This window comes from Nelumbo nucifera, chromosome 1, assembly GCF_055504915.1.
Source record: "Nelumbo nucifera cultivar China Antique chromosome 1, China Antique-T2T, whole genome shotgun sequence".
Lineage (NCBI taxonomy): Eukaryota > Viridiplantae > Streptophyta > Magnoliopsida > Proteales > Nelumbonaceae > Nelumbo > Nelumbo nucifera.
In genome coordinates, this window is record NC_142649.1 from 10,129,302 (window position 1) to 10,148,747 (window position 19,446).

Consider the following 19,446-nt stretch of genomic DNA (forward strand, 5'->3'; position numbering starts at 1 on the left):
GGTAATGTAGAGAGAGATGGAGAGAGAAACGGAGAGAGAGAGATCTAAGGAAAGGAAGAAAAGATATTGGAGGACCTGCCGTGAGGTTGGGGATGATACCAACTGGACTACAGGAAGGGGATATTTTTGAGGAAGAAATTAAGAGCAAAAGGAACATTTCATCATTTCCTTATGATTTAATGGCAATGACAATTGTCAAAAACAATAACAATAGGGGTAGTTTAAGATAATAGTTAAACAATAAGGGTACAAATTGTCAATTATCTAAACAGTGTGACTAATTTAAGAAATTTGCCCTTTCTAAAATGTTCTTTAAATTTTTCTTAAATTCCCAAAACCTTTACGTTGTGTTTGGTTTGAAAAAGAAAATAGGGAAAGATAGAAAAACCTTTTTACAAACCTTATACAAGTTTCCCTACCTTTTCTTCAAACCAAACATAGCTTTAGGGTCCCAAAATCCCAAGAAAACATTTCGGTCCGTTGATACATCATGTCCCTACTAGTTCTAGGTCAAATAAATAATAGAGCAGAGACAAAATAAAAGAAAAAAAAGCAAAAAGAACAAACTAGAAATTGATCATGGGTGTTGGCAACTCCAGCATTTCACTACCTAAACTATCAACGGTTGTAGATAATCCTTCCTCCAACTTAAAAAAAAAAAAAAAATACTTCGTTAGCCTTCTACAGGCAAAATGGTCATGTGTACATTATGTGAGATGTGACCACTTAAACTTCTTCATTTGACATTTAAGAGAAAAGGGCTTGTCTTCTATACTCTGCTTCTTTGGTGAAGAGAGGCTTTTAATTTGTTCAAAAGAAACCTTATGTTCTTTCTTCTATTCGGTTTGATAATAAAATTCCACAACACATGAGAAACAAACAGCATTAATTTGGTCATTTTTACTATATTGTTTAACACCGCTTAGCTTATAATTAAAATTGGGGCAGGTATTTGCAACTTTTGATAGTTTAGGTAGGAAAGTAACACACCCCATGATATAGCCTTTTTTTAGAAATTGAAACTTCAATTCTATGAATCTATGTAGTTTCTAAGGGATATTTGGTATGGTTTTTATTTATTAAATAAATGTTTCTACTTGATTTGTTTTGAAAACTGAGAAAAAGTGATTGATAAATATTTTTGTAGTGTTTGTTGACATTTAGACACCACGAAGCACCAATGGATGCCATTAGGCACCACATGAACGAATCAGCAAGTAAATATCTATGTTGGGGGAAATGTTAAAATGAAGTTTTTGTTTATTAGATAAAGGATGTCAGTTTATTGCCATGTAGGCATTTGTCCCAAATTGTTATTTGGTAGACATGTTTATCTAATAAACCATTGTCTCGATTTACGTGCAACTCAACTGTTCGAGAAAGTTTCATTTTAATGTTTCCCCCAACACAAAGGTATTTATTTAATGTTTCGCTTATATGATGTCTAATTGTCAACAAACACTAGAAAAATATTTATTAACCACTTTTTCTCGGTTTTGAAAACAAATCAAATACAAACATTTATTTAATAAACGAAAACCATACCAAACATCCCCTAAGTTATCCATTAATTTCAGTTTGCTAACTGAACTTTTCATAGGTCCTCATCTCTTTCAACCATTTCTCACTATTTAATTAGTAAAATTAACTGATTGATGCAGCTGATGAATGCATTGGATTATGATATCAGAAAACTAACGGTAAAAGAGTTAAAATACCTTATGACCATGGTTTTCAAAACTGGATCGGATCAGAAAAATCGGGAACCGGTCACCTGATTGGATCCGTTTTTCCCCAAACCCACTTTTTCCCTCAAAATTATTGATTTTGATTATTAAACCGCTGAACTGGCTAATTAACTATTCAAACTGTTGACTATTTTTCAAAATTTTTTGTCAGAACGGACCAGCCGTTTGGGTCGAACGATTAGACCATTTGAACCGATAATTGGACCCCTGACCAGTTCGGTTTTAAAACCATGCTTATGATTCTTTTACCCTTCATTTTGTTTCAAATTTTAAAAATGAACGAGAAGACAAACTCTTGTTTAATCCATGCTCAGCCAAGGAAATTCTAATTAGGCATGACGTTGAGAACTAGGTAACAACACCTTGACTTTGACCATATTTCAGTCTGTACAACAATAAGAAGCCAAATGAGTGTGACTGCTTGGTTGTAATTAACTACACTGTTTCAGATTTTCAAAACAAATGTCTCATCAATTAAAGAGGATAGAAGGGCAAAATAGGATTTTAGTTGCACTTCACTTACGGAGAGGGTATGTTTAAATCTAGTTGGGTCAGCCCAAAGGGTACATGTAAGTATTTTAGAAAATGCATATCTGTTTTGCATGTGGCAATATTAGATGGTGATGATGATGGTGTTTTCAGTTTTATTTCTTTATAATTTTTTTATATTTATATGTGTATAAAAAATTTATTAATTAATTTTTTTTTGTTTAATGTGATGAATATATGATATTAAAGATGTGTCTAAATGTTTTTTACAATTTTTTTTTGTATTTTTGTGTTTCTATATTTTTAATTTTTATTATTTAATTATGACATCAATAGTTAATACACTTGACCTAAAAGATTGAATGGTGACCCCTAACCAAACAAGAAAACAATCCATTTTTTGGTTGATTTTAAATTTTGTATTTTGTTTTCATCATCAATAAAATTAATTCTTCTTTATCATACTTAGGATCCCATTTGATTCATAGAGAGGATTCAAATTAGAATCAGAATCACCTACTCCTGATGCCTATTTGGTTCAAGTGAAAATTGAATCGAAAGTCAATTTGAAGTCAGTTCAAGGCCAATTTGAGGTCCGTTCCATCTGGTTCCAGGTAGAACCTACCCATTTTGTTTTCATCATCAATAAAATTAATTCTTCTTTATCATACTTATGATCCATTTGATTCATAGACAGGATTCAAATTATAATCGGAATCGCCTATTCATTATGCCTATTTGGTTCAAGTGAAAATTGAATCGAAAGCCAATTTGAGGTTGGTTCCATCCGGTTCTGGATAGAATATTAGAACCTACCCATTTGCCCACCCCTAATTGGTAGTATATTGGTATTTACTCTCCTAGTGTATACGATGAGCAATATATCCAACCTAGTATTGGACTTTTGTATAGTTATAATGAAAGATTCCACTGGTTCCGGGTAGAACCTACTCATTTGCTCACCCCTAATTGGTAGTATATGGTATTTACTCTCCTAGTGTATATGATGAGTGACATATCCCACCTAGTATTGGACTTTCGTAGAGTAATAATGAAAGATTCCACCTAAAATTGGACTTGCTCATTTGGTTTGTTTTCAACTTTTTATGTCTTAAAATCAAACTTTTTCAGACATCAAACTATTCTCTTAATACCTCTTATTTTTTAGACTTCAAACATCAAACTTGACAACATTCATATTATTAATTTGGCTCCAAAATGTCTTTCATGCATTTTATTCATTATTTATTATTAGTAATACTCATACTCTTATTATATAAAGCTTTCTAAATAATAATACTAAAATATTATTAAATAATTATTATTTTTAATATAATAATATTTATTATTATTTAAATATTTTATTACCATTACTTTTTTATTATTTTTGTTTATAATCTTAGTTTTATTCTAAAAATAATGACTAATATCAATTTATTAATCTTACTTATAAATAAATATCTATTCTCATAATCAACTAGAGGGGCAAAATTGTAAAGTAAACCATATTTTGCATTCAACATTCAGTTTTCAGCTTAATATTCTCATTTAGATATCAGATAAGGAAAAAAAAAGCACCAACTTTCAAAGTACTTTTCTCAGAGGATTTTTGCCTTCTAGATGTCAAACTTCAAACCAACATAACGACACCCAAATCTCAATATATCCAATCCTAGGGTTTTTCGTGTTTTTGATGTTGGAGAAGCCCAACATAAAACTTTTTTGTATCATAAAAGCCTGTTTGGAAAAATGACAAAAAAAAATCACTTAGCTTTTCACATTTACAAGAAACTACTTTGAACAAAAAGGCTGGTGACCAGCCAAATACTACAAAAGTGTTCTTTTTTTCTAAATTCCCATTTCAAAAATGACTTTTTTAAGAAGCCCGTTAGGCCAAAAAATCATTCCCAAGCGTTGAGTTAACTGGCTTGAATTGTGTTAATATTTAGGGAGAATGACCGATAACCCCAGGGTCAGAATTTGTAGGCTCAAAGTACATTTGGGGTAAGTGTCAGCTCGGAATTGATGCCAATTCATGGGCGGGTATAAGTGCATAGAGTGTGGTTTTTGGACCTTCTGAATGTTTATACCTTTGTAGTGGGAATCAGAAATCTGCATTAAGCCTGTCCGTACTTTTCCATAATATCTATGTGGGGTTGGGCTGAGCCTTGACTGATCATATACTTGAATTGTAGCTGGTTTCCTATGTGGAGGCCCCAACTCTTAGGCTATGTTTGGTTTGAAGGAAAATGCAAGGAAAGGAAGGAAAAGGTAAGGAAACCTTTACAAACCTTGTATAGGTTCCCCTATCTTTCCCTTCCTTTCCCTTCCATTCCCTACATTTTCCTTCGAACCAAACATAACCTTAAGGTTGGGCCTGAATTGAGCCTTCCAAACCCTTGATCACGGGCTTACCTAAGTCATAGGTTTCCATAGTTCTCCATGTGACCCATTTTCAGAGGATCAGGATCAACCACCGATTAGACCTTACCTGTGAAATTAATCAATTTGATCAGATCATCACGATTTCATGTTTTCACCGGATTCCTATTTTGCAGAGGAAATCCAAAGCTCGAGAAAAAAAAAAAAAAAAAACACTACAAAATTTATTGATACATCGAAACTCCTGAAAATTTAGAGATAAGATTGACCACTTCCATGAAAGTTTCCTCAAATAATCAACATTCAACAATATATAGACCAGAAAAGCAACTCATTCATCACAATAAGAATAGATGAAATAAAATAGAAATCAAACTAATCATAAGATGGGTCTCAATTTTCTGAGCCACATCAGAAACAGATCCAAAGCCATGACCCAGGATTCTCACTCCACAATAATCTCTAGATTAGATTGCTAGAGCCCATTAGCAATCTCTTAGGGAGAGAGATGCATTACTATGAATGTGTTTGTTGATGATCATCTAACCATATTCATGAACTATATATATGCAACATAAAGAAAGAGCATGACTAGATGGTCATCAACAAACATATTCATTGCTGCAAAAATCTTGTAATTTGCCTTATGGATTAAGACTGAGAAAGATCCAAGTATACATATTGTCCTTGTTATATATTCAGAATCACAGGGAAAAATAAATAGGGAATATTCATGGAATAATACCACCATAGAAGCATATGCTTGTGGATCTTCCTTGCTTACTGGTTGGTTGGTTTGAATGATGGTTGTTGGGTTTGATTGAACTTTGAAGGGTAGGACCCATGTGTGAAAACATTGTAAGCTAGCATTGTTTCTTATAAACCCCCCCTGAACTTTTGGATTTCATCATTTTGCTCCCTATTCCATTAACAGCTTAATAAAGATAAAATTAATAAATTGTTCATTCAAAATTTTACTAAGAGATAAGCTATGAAAAAAGACAAAAATGGGCTCGCTAATACACAATATCTCTTGTGGGTTGGGATTATTGGGTCATTGTTCCGTCAAACCCTTACCAAAGATTCAACAGATGCCATTGGCGAGGGTTTAGAAGCGCAGTACCCAGCCCAAAAGAGATATTGTGATTTAACATATGCCCATTTCATCAAATCTGATAATGAGAAATTTATTAATGTAACCTTTACTGTCAACCCATTAACAGAGTAGGGGCAAAATGATGGAATCCAAAAATTCAGGGGACCTCTGTCAAAAGAAACAAAATTTTTGGGGGGGGGGGCGTTAACTGTCAATGCCCCCTGAGTAGTGAACAGACTAGAGGGTGGTGACATTCTTTAATTCGTCCAATTATATTTTCAAAGCAAAGTACCTCCTTACCAAGCGATGCTCACACTGTATTCACAGCCACTTGCAGTTGTGCATTGAGAATATTGCCACATGAATAAAAACATACAAGTATGGGGATATTCTTAATACACGGTTGCAAGTGACTGTGACGACAGTGCATGTAAGCAGTCTAGAGGGTGACATTCTGTAATTCGTCCAATTATATTTTCAAAGCAAAGTACCTCCCTACCAAGCGATGCTCACACTGTATTCACAGCCACTTGCAGTTGTACATTGGGAATATTGCCACATGAATAAAAACATACGAGTATGGGGATATTCTTACTACATGGTTGCAAGTGGCTGTGACGACAGTGCATGTAAGCAGTGATTTGTGAGGACTGAATCCAAGTTCAATTTTCAATTTTTTCAAGGATGTGGGCCTGTGGGAGTCTGTAATTTGACCAATTATATGTTCAAAGAATAGGACCTCCCTACCAATGAAATTTAAAATCCAAATTCAATTTGAAATCTTAATGGATTTGGGGATCTCGGATTGGATTTGAATTGTGTTGGACTTGGATGGGATTTGGATTTAATTCAATTCCACTTTATAATTTTTTTTAAAAGAAAAAATTAAAAGAAATAGAAAATCAATTATGCTTTAATTTATATAATAAATTAATATAATCATAAAATACTGAATTTATTTTATATAATTATTTATCTTCATATTTATATATAATTATATAAATTTTATATATTAAATTAATATAATATTTAAAATAATTGGACTCAGATGGGTGGGGTTAAATCTACATCTGCTCCAATTATTAATTGGATATAGATTGTAAATGCAAATCCAATCCAATTATGTAAATGGACCATCTGAATTTTATATGATTGGATTGGATGTTGGATCAGGCTTTAGATTCCTAGATCCCTTGACAGCCCTATTCAACACTCATTGACTCAAAAGTAACAATATATGTGGCATTCGATAGAGCAGAATGGTGCAATAGTATCAAGGGTGGATTGGGTTGAATGAGGATTAGGGGTGTAATTTGGGTAGGCTTCAGTTGGAGTTTTGTCAAAATTTGAATAAACCTGGCCCAAAAATCTAGGCCCAATGTATTCAAATAGGGCACCCAACTTATACCACTAATGAAGGTCGAAGGCCAAATCATCCACCAACCACCCACATCCATTAATAACCCATGGTTTTAATATGTACATAGGTTGCAACAAAGGGGCAATACAATCAAGCTTAAAATTTTAATAGTTTCAAGAATTAAGCCGGGCCATCTCTAGAAAAGATATTAACCTTTAAAAGTGGCCACAAATACCAACTCTGGTGGGTTCAAAAACAGATATGTATCGGTACTTTTAACCTTGGTTGCAGCCCACCCCATGTCACCCATGCTGACCCAAAGTTGGGTATTGGTGCATATCGATATGATGAATATTCTAGTCTTTAATATATAATGATTACAGTATGCCTTCCACCATCCCCAAGGTTTTAAAAGTTTTAAAATATATTTGTATTGATGTATCGATGGATATCTGGGTGCGTCAATACACCCGATATTTTGATCTTGTTCAATAGTATACTAATTAATATAACTCAAATAGATTAAGTTGCATGACGATCAACAGAACCTATATTTCCAAATCTACGGCTCCAAGCCCCCAAGGTAGTTAAAAAAAAAGAACAGAGAAAAAAATAATTAAGAACAAAAACTTGATTCCTACTTGTTAATATTATTACAACAGGAAAATTTGACAAGTTGAAAAGAAGATTATGGAACCAAGGGGAAATACAACATATGATCTTGTATAGAAGAATTTGAGGCCTCCAACAAGGGTAAGGACTAGGGGCTAATGAGATTACAGACAAAACTAATATGTAATGCCAGAAAGAGAAAGAACATCTTTGCAGACAGTGCTCCTTGCTAGCAAGGCCCACCAACACATTACAGCCTGGAATGACTCACACATAGCAGCTTTTCAAACTGACAAGTAAACTTAAATAATAGAAGTGCTTATTCAGTTTCCAACATCAAAAGTGGAGACTCTGAGCATTATATGGATGGAAATCAACTTCCGGTTTCAGCCTCTTAAAAAAAGAGCTTTTACACATCTTGGATCAGGCTCATGATCCAAGGCTGATCTTGGGATAACAAACTTCCAAGCTTGGGCTTTCTGTAATTCAACCTGATCAAGAAAGCTAGCCATAACATACTTGTAAGTCTTGTATAACTATTATAAGAGAGAGATGAGGGGTTAAACCTGTAATTGCTGATACTTTAATCTTTTTTGACATACTCTTGATCAAAATTGGAACTAAAAGAAATGGACTTCATGACCAACAGATCTAGAAATCTGACATGGTAAAATGTTCAGGGGGAGAAATCTATCTGTGTTGACCATCATGGCAAGGTTAGGATTGTTCATTCTGATTGAGCAGACTGGAAGTCAATAAACTCACCTAATCATTTGAACAACCATGGATTTCAATTCTGGTTATCTCATAGTACTGAGAAATTCTCAAGAATCTCAACAGTTATTCAAAGGGAAAATAGAGAAATGAATTGTATGGGTGTAGCTAAGTGCAAATTTGATGGGTCAAACCCTCACTTTCCGCTTCACTACCACAAAACCTTCTGATGTTGTGGTCTTCACAATGATTAATTAGTATATGGATAATCAAACTAAGGAAGTCTGACTCCAATTACCAATTCAAATTGTTAATGGAAATAGTCCTAGATAGTGATGGTAATAAGAATTATTTGGAAAATCTTACTTTCTCCATTAATTGATTAGTTTCTTGAGTCTTATATGTTCTACATCTCAAATGCATGGAAGTAAAGAAGAAAACTTGAAGGATGGTTCAAGACTTTCTTTTTTAACTTCTAGAGCATAGAAAGCATGGGAAATATCATTTTTGGTTTGTTGAACTTTCAGTCCAGATCATTCAAGCCTTAAATGCAGACAACTCATCCTTGAATTGGAGTTTTAGTTATTTTTTTCTTCATATTTTTGAGTATAAATGGTCTAGAGAACCAGGTAGTTCATTCTGTGGCACATCAACCCATTACTTGTGGATCTAAGTATCAAATGTCCCCATCCTAGATGGCTGTCTTATTATCTGAGTGATCCATTAATATGCCTCTTTTGTCTTTGGTTTATTAACACACAGCTTGTTATTAGAAAAGAAAAATGAAACCATAAAAGAGATTTATGGGATTGTCATATATACTCATGTCTTATATGAATTCAGTACACTGTCATACAAATCCATACAAAATATGCAATATCCAGCATCCAGAAATGGAATATCTTATCTAATAGGATTGTATTGATATTTTTATCTTATTACCTTTGTTTACTAAAAGTCACTCAGCAAAGAATACCTTAGGAGCTGGCTTTGTTGAGATTATACCAAGCTACAAAAGCCACAACAAAGATGAAAATAGCAAGAAGGTATTCAAACAAGTTCATAGAAACAAGGGGCTTCTTTCCATGTTTTGACTTGGCTGCAAGAGAAGCCCATTCATTTTCTTCTTTCACAGTTCCAGAAATTCCAGTGTCTTGGGAAGCATCACAACCCTCTAGAAAACCAATACAGTATTTACTCATCATCCGGATTGCCTTAATGGTATGACCCACATACTCAAAATCCTCTGTAGCATCTCCTTTGGCTTGAATCAGAAAAGGAAATATGGTTAGAAAATTAACCATAGCAGTAACGGGGCACTCAGAACAATGTTGCATGAAATCATTTTATTGTGATTTTCTCTTGGCATGAGAATCTTAATTTCATTATATAAAAGTAGATCGTCTTAGATTTCAAGAAATAAATTCTTTTTCCGGCCAAAATAAAATGATCTATTTTACTTAAGAAGATAGGGCATATTGTGATCTAGTACATCTTCAGAATGGAACTGACATAAATTCACCTAGAGCATGGAGGATACGTACAAATAATTGCTCACAGAATTAAGACTAAGCCTCAATTTAAACAGAAACTCAATAGCATAGTTTGCCTAATATATGTTGAAGACACAGCCATTGGAGGAGCCATCAGCAGCTCACAATCCTTGAAAAGAAACAAGCTTCTATTGGAAGTGAAAGGTTGACAATGGAGCTCATAGAACAAGTTGAAGCAAAGACAAGCCCCAATTTGCAATGATTCAGTTGTAAATTGTGTCTATAGTGCATGCAATCCTTGAAAAGAAACAAGCTTCTACTGGGAGTGAAAGGTTGACAATGGAGATCATAGAACAAGTTGAATCAAAGACAATCCCCAATTTGCAATGACTCAGTACTTGTAAATTGCATTTATAGTGCAGGCAATTATTAGAGGATCCCATATAAAAGCAACTAGCAAGTAGTTTCCTTAACAATTGCTATCAGTGTTCAGTTTTATCCAGCCATGAGCTGATGGAAGCATCTCATGAAGATCACCTAACCAATGGCAAATTGAACATGTATAGGTATATCTGCAGATCCTGTCAAAGTAACAAAAAGTTACCCTCTGAAGGAATTCATTCCTCTGGCTAGAAAAGGGAACAAGTGAAAAACAAAAGAGGGGAGAAATCAAATCCCCTCTCAACAGTAGAGTAAAATTGAAAAAAAAGGGGAGCCTTAGCAGGTTTGGGACCCAATAACTTGCCACATGTAGGATTCTAATAGGATAATACCGACTACTGAAACCAACTCACCTAAAATCAGCACTTTTCCATTGAAGTGCATGAACATTTCAAGCTTGAAAAATCCATTTGGTAAAATCCCCAAACAGGAAATGGTCATGTTTTGTGCCTCACTAAAAGAGTGAATCCAAACTAATGAATATCAAAAAACTATCTTTTAGAAAGAAGCTCTGCCTGGTTCAACTTTTCTACCTGATGCCTCTAAAAGAGCCGCTTCTCCTCCTGGATGTTCTTCCAAAAAATCGGTTACATCATAAACCTGAAAATTTTATAACTAAATACCCATTAAGACAGGCCTTGAGATTTCATGAGATCTCAGTGAAAAACAAAAGTGGTCTAAAGAAATGGGAAGCCATTTGCAGATAATTACGTGAAAGATCAAAATCACCTTTCCCTTGATGAGAACCCAGCAATCTTTATTGGAGGTATGGCGGGAGATCTCTGACAGAGAGTAAACTTTGGGCTCTTCCATTTCAGCATAGAAAGAACAGAGTAGCTGAACGAAACAAAGAGAAGAGTTAACAAACACAGAGCTTCTTTAAGCGCGCTCCCTGCCCTTTTTACTTCCATTAATGTCATTATCATACATGTGACCCACCTACTGCTAAATTAATCTGAAAGATTCATCATGGAGCAGTGACAAACCAGAGGCAAATTTCAATTTGATCATCGGCTCGGCTAACCCAGTAGTCAATTTGATCGTTAGGGTGCATCACATCCCTCATCATTGGTTTTGTGGGTCAGTTTATTACATCACTTTCAGTGCTGCGGAGCATAATATGTTTTCTCAGTTTACTATCTCTAGCCATGACCATGGCTTTAACTTAAGGCAGTCCTTGTCTGTAACTTTAGAAGCCTGAATTCTGGTCATTTACTCAACCGCCCCTGTAGCTTCACGGATTTACTAAAATAGTAAAACCTACCTTTTTATTTCATTAAAATACCCCTTTTCGACTGATTTTCTTAATCCACCTTTATTAATAATCATTTGTGTTGTCTGGAAATGGCCACTTACATAAATCAAGTGGAAATTGTGTTTAAGGGCATGGACCCCTGGTTTTTAATTCTATAAATACCCCTAGCATTTCTTCAAATAGAGAACAACAAAAGTGACCAAACGAAATATATAGTTGTCCATGTTTCAATAGGGACAAAAAAGATAGTTTCATTTTTATTTTATTTTGATTAAACATTTTTTAATGAGCATGAGGGTCAAAATTGTCATTTTTACTTTTTTTTTTCTAATAAAAAGTCAAATAAAATAAATCGGTTGCAAAATATAGAGTGAGATTTAATAAATCTATGAAATTATAAGGAATATTTTAGTAATGATTCTTAATATATTTATTGCTGACCAGACAAGAGCAATCATGTAAATATTTATATTTTTTTTTTCCAATGTTGCATCATTTGCAAATCACAATTATTATTGCAAATTCAAATTGTATAAAGGCCCATCAGATTAACCATCTTTATGGTTTAATAAATAGGCCCCCATCATAATTTGTCCAATTATTTGACCGCCTTTTCCTTGGACCTGGCCTGGTGCAGCTGGCCCAATGTTATGGTGGTGTGGGTTACATCTGCATGGATTAGGATAAGGTTTTCAAAATTGAATTGGACAACGAACGGTTGAGAGATCTGGTTTTTCAGTCGAACAGTTAGATCATTCGAACCGAATGGATGACTTGTTCTAACAAAAGAAATAAAAAATAAAAAATGGCCAAGAATCGCTGGATGGTTCGAATAGTTTGAACGGTTCGACTGCTCAGGTCAATGGTTTGTTAACCAAATCAACGGTTTTTGGTTAAAAAGACGGTTCTAGGGTAAAATGGTGACCGGTTCTTGGTTTTTCAGTCTGACCATCCAGTTTTTGAAAACCATGGATTTGGGTGAAATTTTGGGAGTTTCGAATGTAACAATCGAGATAATATAAATATGCATAGTGTAAATACATTATACACAAAATAATATTCAATACAAGGTTTTGTAGTCTATCTATTTGCATTTGTACTAACAACCCGAGGGTTGGCTCGTTGGTGTGTTAGTTGGTTTGTTCCAATGTTGATGTGGAATCAAAACCCACAACCAGCACTTTGGGCAAAAAAGAATCAGGGGAAGTTATTAATGGTGCATTGCACCAACCGAATACCAAAAAACATATTTATATTTGTACTATATACAAAATAATTCAAAATACAAAGTTTTGCATATTTGTATTTATATTCTTTCCAAACAGAGCCTTAGGTTATGTCTATTTGTTGTATAAATGAATAAATATAAATGGAATATAAATTCTACAACGGTTAAGTTTTTTATCTTCTTGTTTGTAATTATGGTTCGTACCTCTATCCAATACAAAATGTGTACTTTTTGGCTGCATTTGATTGCAGTGCAATTTTATTTGTACTACTATAAATGCATGGGAGTGTAAATGAAAAAATATGTAAATTCTTGTTTAATTTTATTTTGAGTTTTAATTTATTCTGTTTGATGTCTTAATTTACTTCTTTTGTATTCTAATCAAATAAAATAAGCTAAAATTTAAAACAAAAATAGATTAGAATTAACACTCAAATCATTTGAATTGCCTTAGTTTTGCATCAGCACAAATATATTTGCATTGCAACCGAACACATTTATGTGCAATTATTGTGAATGTAAATTTTGTATCTCACAAACTATTATAAAATTTGCACAACCTTGCTCCTACCTCATTTCTCTCTCATAAAAGGGAGACCACATCAACTTTTCTTCCTACTTCACCCAAACAATAATATTTCCCTTAGGCTTCATTTGGTAAGAGCACGAATACAAATATGTACAGTGCAAATACATACAAAATATAAGGCTTTGCACTCTACATATTTGTATTTGTACTCCTACCAAACTGAGCCTTATTTTCATTCTCTTTCCTATAAGGTGGAGACCATATCATTTTGCTTTATACTTTTCATAAACTAAAGAGTAAATCTGAAGCAAAAACAAACCAGAATTTACAATCGCCCTAAGCTTGAGATGAGTGCAAATGCAAACATTTTTTATACAAATACAATATTTAAAAATACCGTATACAAGCATTTTGCACAGAATATTTGTAGTTGTACTCTTCCCAAACTGAGCCAAGCACTAACTGAATCGTTTGGGTGTATTCCTTTTGGCCATTCCAAATTAAATAAATATGCATTTGAAAGAGACATCAATTAAAAAAAAAAATGTAACTTTAATATTTGATTACCAAGGAACAAAATTTTTGCCCCACATAATGGAACATATGAAAAACATTGAAATATTTGCACCAACTCTATTAAGAATGAAGACATCATAATAATTTCTCTTGCTTTTATCTCTTGTGATGTAAAGAAGATCCAATCTCCTATAGATTCTTGAACCATCTTTGTTCATCAACTATTCTTCATATTTGATATTCTACCGAAATTGTAAGCATCATACAGTGGCATTTGATTGGGGGTCATCTTAATATCCTGGCTATTCTTAAATTTTTAAAACATGGAATATTTCTTCTACTAACAACTAATTGCCAATAATTGAAATATCGATATGATATGTCCCATACCAATGCATCCAGATAGATAAGGATACATTGATATAAAGATTAAAAGAAAGTATCAATTAAATTTATATGCATTTTAATCCTTGGTGCTTGCCTATAAATATACTGTCAACCATCAGATTGGAATCTACATCATTCTGATAACTGCTCTTGTATTGGAGTAGATATGGAAATTTTGTCAAATTTTATATGGGCCGAACCCTAACCCGAGTCTGATGTCGTTGAAATTCTTTAAATTGAACAACTCGATTTGCAGCCCTGAATGGAAGTTGTACAAAGCAACCCTAACCAAATTGTAAACTCGGTAGAAGATTAGTGTTGTTCATGGATCAGGTCTGATCTGTATAATGGTGGACCTTGCCTCAAACTGATAACATGTATATATATATATATATATATATATGCAGAACCAATCCTTAACCAATAAGGTCTGTAATCAAGGATCAAAATATCAATACACTCGATACCCATCTTTTAGTATTGGTGCATATCAATATTTGCCCATATTTTTTATTTTTTTATTTTTTATTTTAAATGCATGAGAGAGAGATGGCTTTTTTTTATTCCCAAAATTTCAAAAACCCCAGCACTATTTAATTTGTTTCAATGTATCCATGTGTTTTGGGATCTATGAATACGAATACGATACCCCATATCAATATTTTAATCTTTATCTATAATAGCAGACACAAAATCAACCCAATTATTAATTGAGCTATTAATTGGGTCTGTTGAGTATAATCCAAAAAGACACAGTTATATGATTGGTAGAACCTATTATTCCATAAAATAATATGCTCATTTATTAAATTGACACCTCTAGACATATGATAATATGATGATTTTATACTTGGATTTTGTCTCTGATAACCCTTGAACTTTGAAAAAAAAACTACTTTAGACGCTAAAGAATTAAAAGGGCCATTTTTTCTCTCAAACTATGATCGAAAGGCCGCTTTAAGAAAAAAATAGATTTCATCGAAAGAATAATACAATAAAGCATGCACGTGTGATACTACTTAAGTAAAAAAAAAAATTGGGAAATGGCATGTTACTTTGGACCCTAAATTTTGAAAAAAAAAGCCGCTTTAGATGTTAAAAAATATATTAATTAAAAATAAATTTTATTAACTTTGAAGTAAATTACTTTAAGGATTTTGTCAAATTAAGGTCATTAAATTAACAGTAGTTAATTTATCAATAAATAATTAAAAAATAAGAATAAATTATTACTTAAAACTAATTAAAAAATAAGAATAAATTATTACTTAAAACTACTTTCATTAGCTTAACTAATAGTAAATTAGCAATCGCTTAATTTACTTAGTTAACTTTGTAACTCAATCTCCTTAATTAAACTAATTTACATACTTTCTTTAATTACTTTTATTTACTTATAATCTTAATTTACTTAATTAACAATAACTTAAGTTACTTATTTACATTAATTAGTTTTGATTATTTAATTACTCTATTTACCTAGCTTAATTTACTTAATCAATCAATTAATTCACTTAATTGGCTTAATTTAGTTATTTAGATTTGGTTAGCTTTATTTATTTAATTTACTTAATCATTAGTTTCCTTAATTAATTTGATTTACTTATTACTTATTCAGTTACATAATTTATTTAATTATCTTAATTAGTGTAATTTACTTTATAGACCTTGAAATAACTTATTTAATTAATTTGATTAAAGTGACATTTTCAAAATTTAGGGTCTAAAGTGGCATTTCAATGTTGAGTAGTGTCACATAAGCATGCTTTATTGTTTTATTCATTGTCTAACGAATCCATTGACATCTCTAACGTTGTTTGTTTTTGCCTTAAATAGCCTTTCCATCATAGTTTGAGGGTGAAAATGGTCATTTTAATTCTTTAGAGTATTTTTTTTTAGCTAAATTCAAAGGTTGTCAAAGCCAAAAATCCTATTACACATACACAAGTACTAGAGTGGGGTGACTATATTAATATGCTAACATACATAATATGACAAATTATAGATAACCACCTTGTAATTTGGGGATTGTAACACTTAACCCCATGAACTTGACGATTCCGGATCCTGAATAGGGTTGGTTTGTTTTAGTTACTATGATTCAGCGGATCAAATTAACGGATCGGATTAGTTAACGGATCTATGTCAACTCTTACAAATGAAGCAAAGTCATGATCTCCACTCCACTGTTTGGAAGCATGCCAAGTCATTATTATCGGTGGTAGTCGAGATCAGATCTGTTCCTCACACCTGACGTCTCACAGGCGCCTCATACACACATCCTACCAGGCATTTCCCGTGCTTATTAGATATTCACGGGAGATGTTCGTAGCGCCATTTGTGAGGAACAGATCCCGCCTCTAAAGATAATTAGAGGTTTAGAAGTCGTATATGAAGTTCTCAAGTCTCTATCCAGCTGATGTGGACATTGTTTAGGTGAAGCAAATTAGTCAACTAAATTCTGTCCCACTCACCCATACATAGCCAAAACACAGATGGTTGATTGAAATCTTAACCACAATAAATAAATAAATAAATAAATGAAATAGAATAATTGAAATCAATCGATAGGACGACTTAATATCATATCATAACCTGACAGCTAGATGGGTCATTACCAACCCCCACGAGCTCTAGGAAACTTGTGTAGAAATCCTTGGCCTAGTTCTAAAAAGCCACGGGTCCTAATTAATTAGGGCTGTGTTTGGTTGCAGTGCAATTTTTATTGCATTAGTACAAATGCATGGGGCCCAAACCTGGTTAAAAGACTAAGCATGTCTTTGCTTATTGGGCCATCTATCTATGATGGCCTCAGATTTTATTTATAAAAAAAAAAGTCGAATTTTGATTGAATTCTATGGATTCATATTTTATTTATCTATCTATATTTTTATATCATATAAAGCGGATATATATAGATAGATAGATAGATAGATAAAAATAAAAAGGTATTACATAGGCTTCCAGATATTGACACATAAGTTTGCAACATTAATTACTTTTATTGTGTGACAAAAATGGCTTAAAGATGAGAATCAAGACTAGTTGGCTTTATTAAGAAAATACCAAGCTCCGAATGCCACACCAAAGATGATAAGAGGGATACTGTACTGCATTAAGTTGATGACAACAGATGGCTTCATTTCCTTTTTGGCTTTGGCCAAAGCAGATCCCTTTTCTTTCTTTTCCCTCATAGTCTGCAAACCTCCAATGTCTTTTCCAGCATCAGAACCCTCCAGAAAACCAATGAGATAACTATTCATCATGCTGGTGGCTGTGGAACTATGACCCACATCATCAAAAGCTTCTGTGGCATCTCCATTGGCTTGAATTTTCAATAGTAAGTTCAAAAACAAACATCATTAGTAGAAAATGATGAAATTTTCTAAAATCAAATCATTATTTATTATGGCTTTTGAAAACCAAACAGAAAGAAATCATTTCATCTTGGGTTTGCTTAGCATTTGGAGGATTTTATATCACTTAACATGGAATGATAAAACTAACTCATTTTAGCTCTTCAAACTGATTTCATTTCTACTTTCTATTAGCATTTGGTCCATGGTATCATTTTGGATGATGAACACAAGTCCATGATTTCAAATGCTATGAAACTAGGATAAAGTGATAACAATTCCACATGGTTTTCAAAAGGCTATTAACTGAAAAATAAAAAGGAGAAAACAAGATGAAGATAACCCCTTGGTATTGATTTACAATCTGGACATTGTAGATTAGTCACTTCTTATATTTAACCACTATGAAAGGATTGGTTCAAAGCTCATGTAAAAGAGGACTGTTTCAGGTCGGCAACCAACACAAAAACCTTTATCCAATCCAACATGAACACAAATCCTAAATTGTTTTTTTTTTTTTTTTTTTTTTTCAGTTACAGGGCATTAGAAAACATGGTTAACTCTTGATAGAACACAATGGTGGGACAGGATTTATGTAACCAGACCCAAGTAGTTGGAATTGAGGCTCAGTTGAGTTATGTTCAACTGCATGTATTAGACCTCAAGAAAAGCTGGGTAATTATTAGACATTCACATATCTACCAAAGAATTGATCAAATTAGACCAATTCTCTCTGGATTTGCAAAACCCCTTTTTTCTGTTTGTTTCTTAGTTGAAACATCTAAAAAAAATATGTGAAATATGTATGGAACAACAGTCAGGACACCCAGTTGTCTGTTAGTTTAAACCAACACCCAGAGGTGGTTCATATGTCACTATTATTTTCTCTGAATCACTTGCCTTCTAGCCTTTTCACCTCTTGGAATTCAATCACTGAAATTAAAAAAAAAAAAAATCATTCAAATTAAGATTCTTAAGCTTGTCAGTGTTGAGAAGATGGCATCTATTTAGAGAGAAGATAGGGCCTTCAAAAGCCATGTAGCTGATCTCTCCAATAAGTTTTGTCTGGCTCAAATTGTTAATTTCTTATAATCATTAATAAAAGCAGAATTATATAATTCTCATATAATTAGGATTTTTTCTACCTGATGCCTCTAAAAGAACATCTTCACCTCCTGGATGATCTTCCAAGAACTTGGTTACATCATAAACCTGAATTAAACTAGAAATAATCATCAAAACAGACCCTGAAGAACCAAATAAAATACCTAAACATAGCAAACTGGAGACTAGGTACTTGTCATTTCTAAAGCAGATACATTTTATATAAGAAAATAATTTACCTTGTCATTTATGATCAACCAACAATCTTTCTTGGAGGAATGGAGAAAGACCTCTGATAAAGAATAAGCTTTGTATTCCTCCATTGCAAGAGGAAAGACTCAGAACCCCAAGAGATCAAAAGAAACACTGGATAGAATACCAAGAGAAACCTACTTACTATGTCTTTCTCTCTCCCATTAGAAAATAGAGGATCAACAATGCATTTGACCCACATCATCACCAACCTGAAGTCTTGTTGAAGAATACCTAGATGATTGGGCAATATAGTTATCTAACCATAGGAAGTCATTGTCTGACATCTGCAAGTTTTTTTTTTTTTAATCCAATTTATTAAGGAAATAAACCTTAATACAGAAAACTAATTATAGTAGGATCAACTAATGAGTCGTGCCACCTGATAAGAAATAAACGGCTTACCAAATTAACCAAATATATGGTTTGATGAAAAGGCCATCTCCGAATGGGCCCGTATAATTTGACAAATCTTTTTATACGG

The 19,446-nt window shown here is 33.1% G+C and overlaps 2 protein-coding genes across 7 annotated transcripts; both read right to left on the bottom strand.

Annotated features, from left to right (window-relative positions):
- Positions 1 to 9,164: 9,164 nt before the first annotated feature.
- LOC104612190 (uncharacterized) lies at positions 9,165 to 11,460 on the bottom strand. Of its 6 annotated transcripts, none has more exons than XM_010279530.3 (4): positions 11,322 to 11,460; positions 11,047 to 11,172; positions 10,869 to 10,935; positions 9,165 to 9,665 (listed from the first exon to the last, which is right to left on the bottom strand). In XM_010279530.3, exons 2-4 carry the CDS (start codon positions 11,146 to 11,148, stop codon positions 9,379 to 9,381), a joined length of 456 nt encoding a protein of 151 aa, XP_010277832.1. In that variant the 5' UTR covers positions 11,149 to 11,172; positions 11,322 to 11,460; the 3' UTR covers positions 9,165 to 9,378. The 6 variants fall into 6 exon arrangements, with proteins under 6 accessions (XP_010277832.1, XP_088743928.1, XP_010277833.1 ...); XM_088887802.1 differs by having other exon boundaries at positions 11,065 to 11,172; positions 11,322 to 11,450; XM_010279531.3 differs by having other exon boundaries at positions 11,275 to 11,401.
- A 5,668-nt stretch (positions 11,461 to 17,128) lies between these two features.
- Positions 17,129 to 19,185, bottom strand: LOC104612191 (uncharacterized). Its single transcript, XM_010279533.3, has 3 exons — positions 18,950 to 19,185; positions 18,752 to 18,818; positions 17,129 to 17,575 (listed from the first exon to the last, which is right to left on the bottom strand). The coding sequence occupies exons 1-3, from the start codon at positions 19,031 to 19,033 to the stop codon at positions 17,292 to 17,294; spliced, it is 435 nt and encodes a 144-aa protein (XP_010277835.1). The 5' UTR covers positions 19,034 to 19,185; the 3' UTR covers positions 17,129 to 17,291.
- Between the last annotated feature and the right edge of the window lie 261 nt (positions 19,186 to 19,446).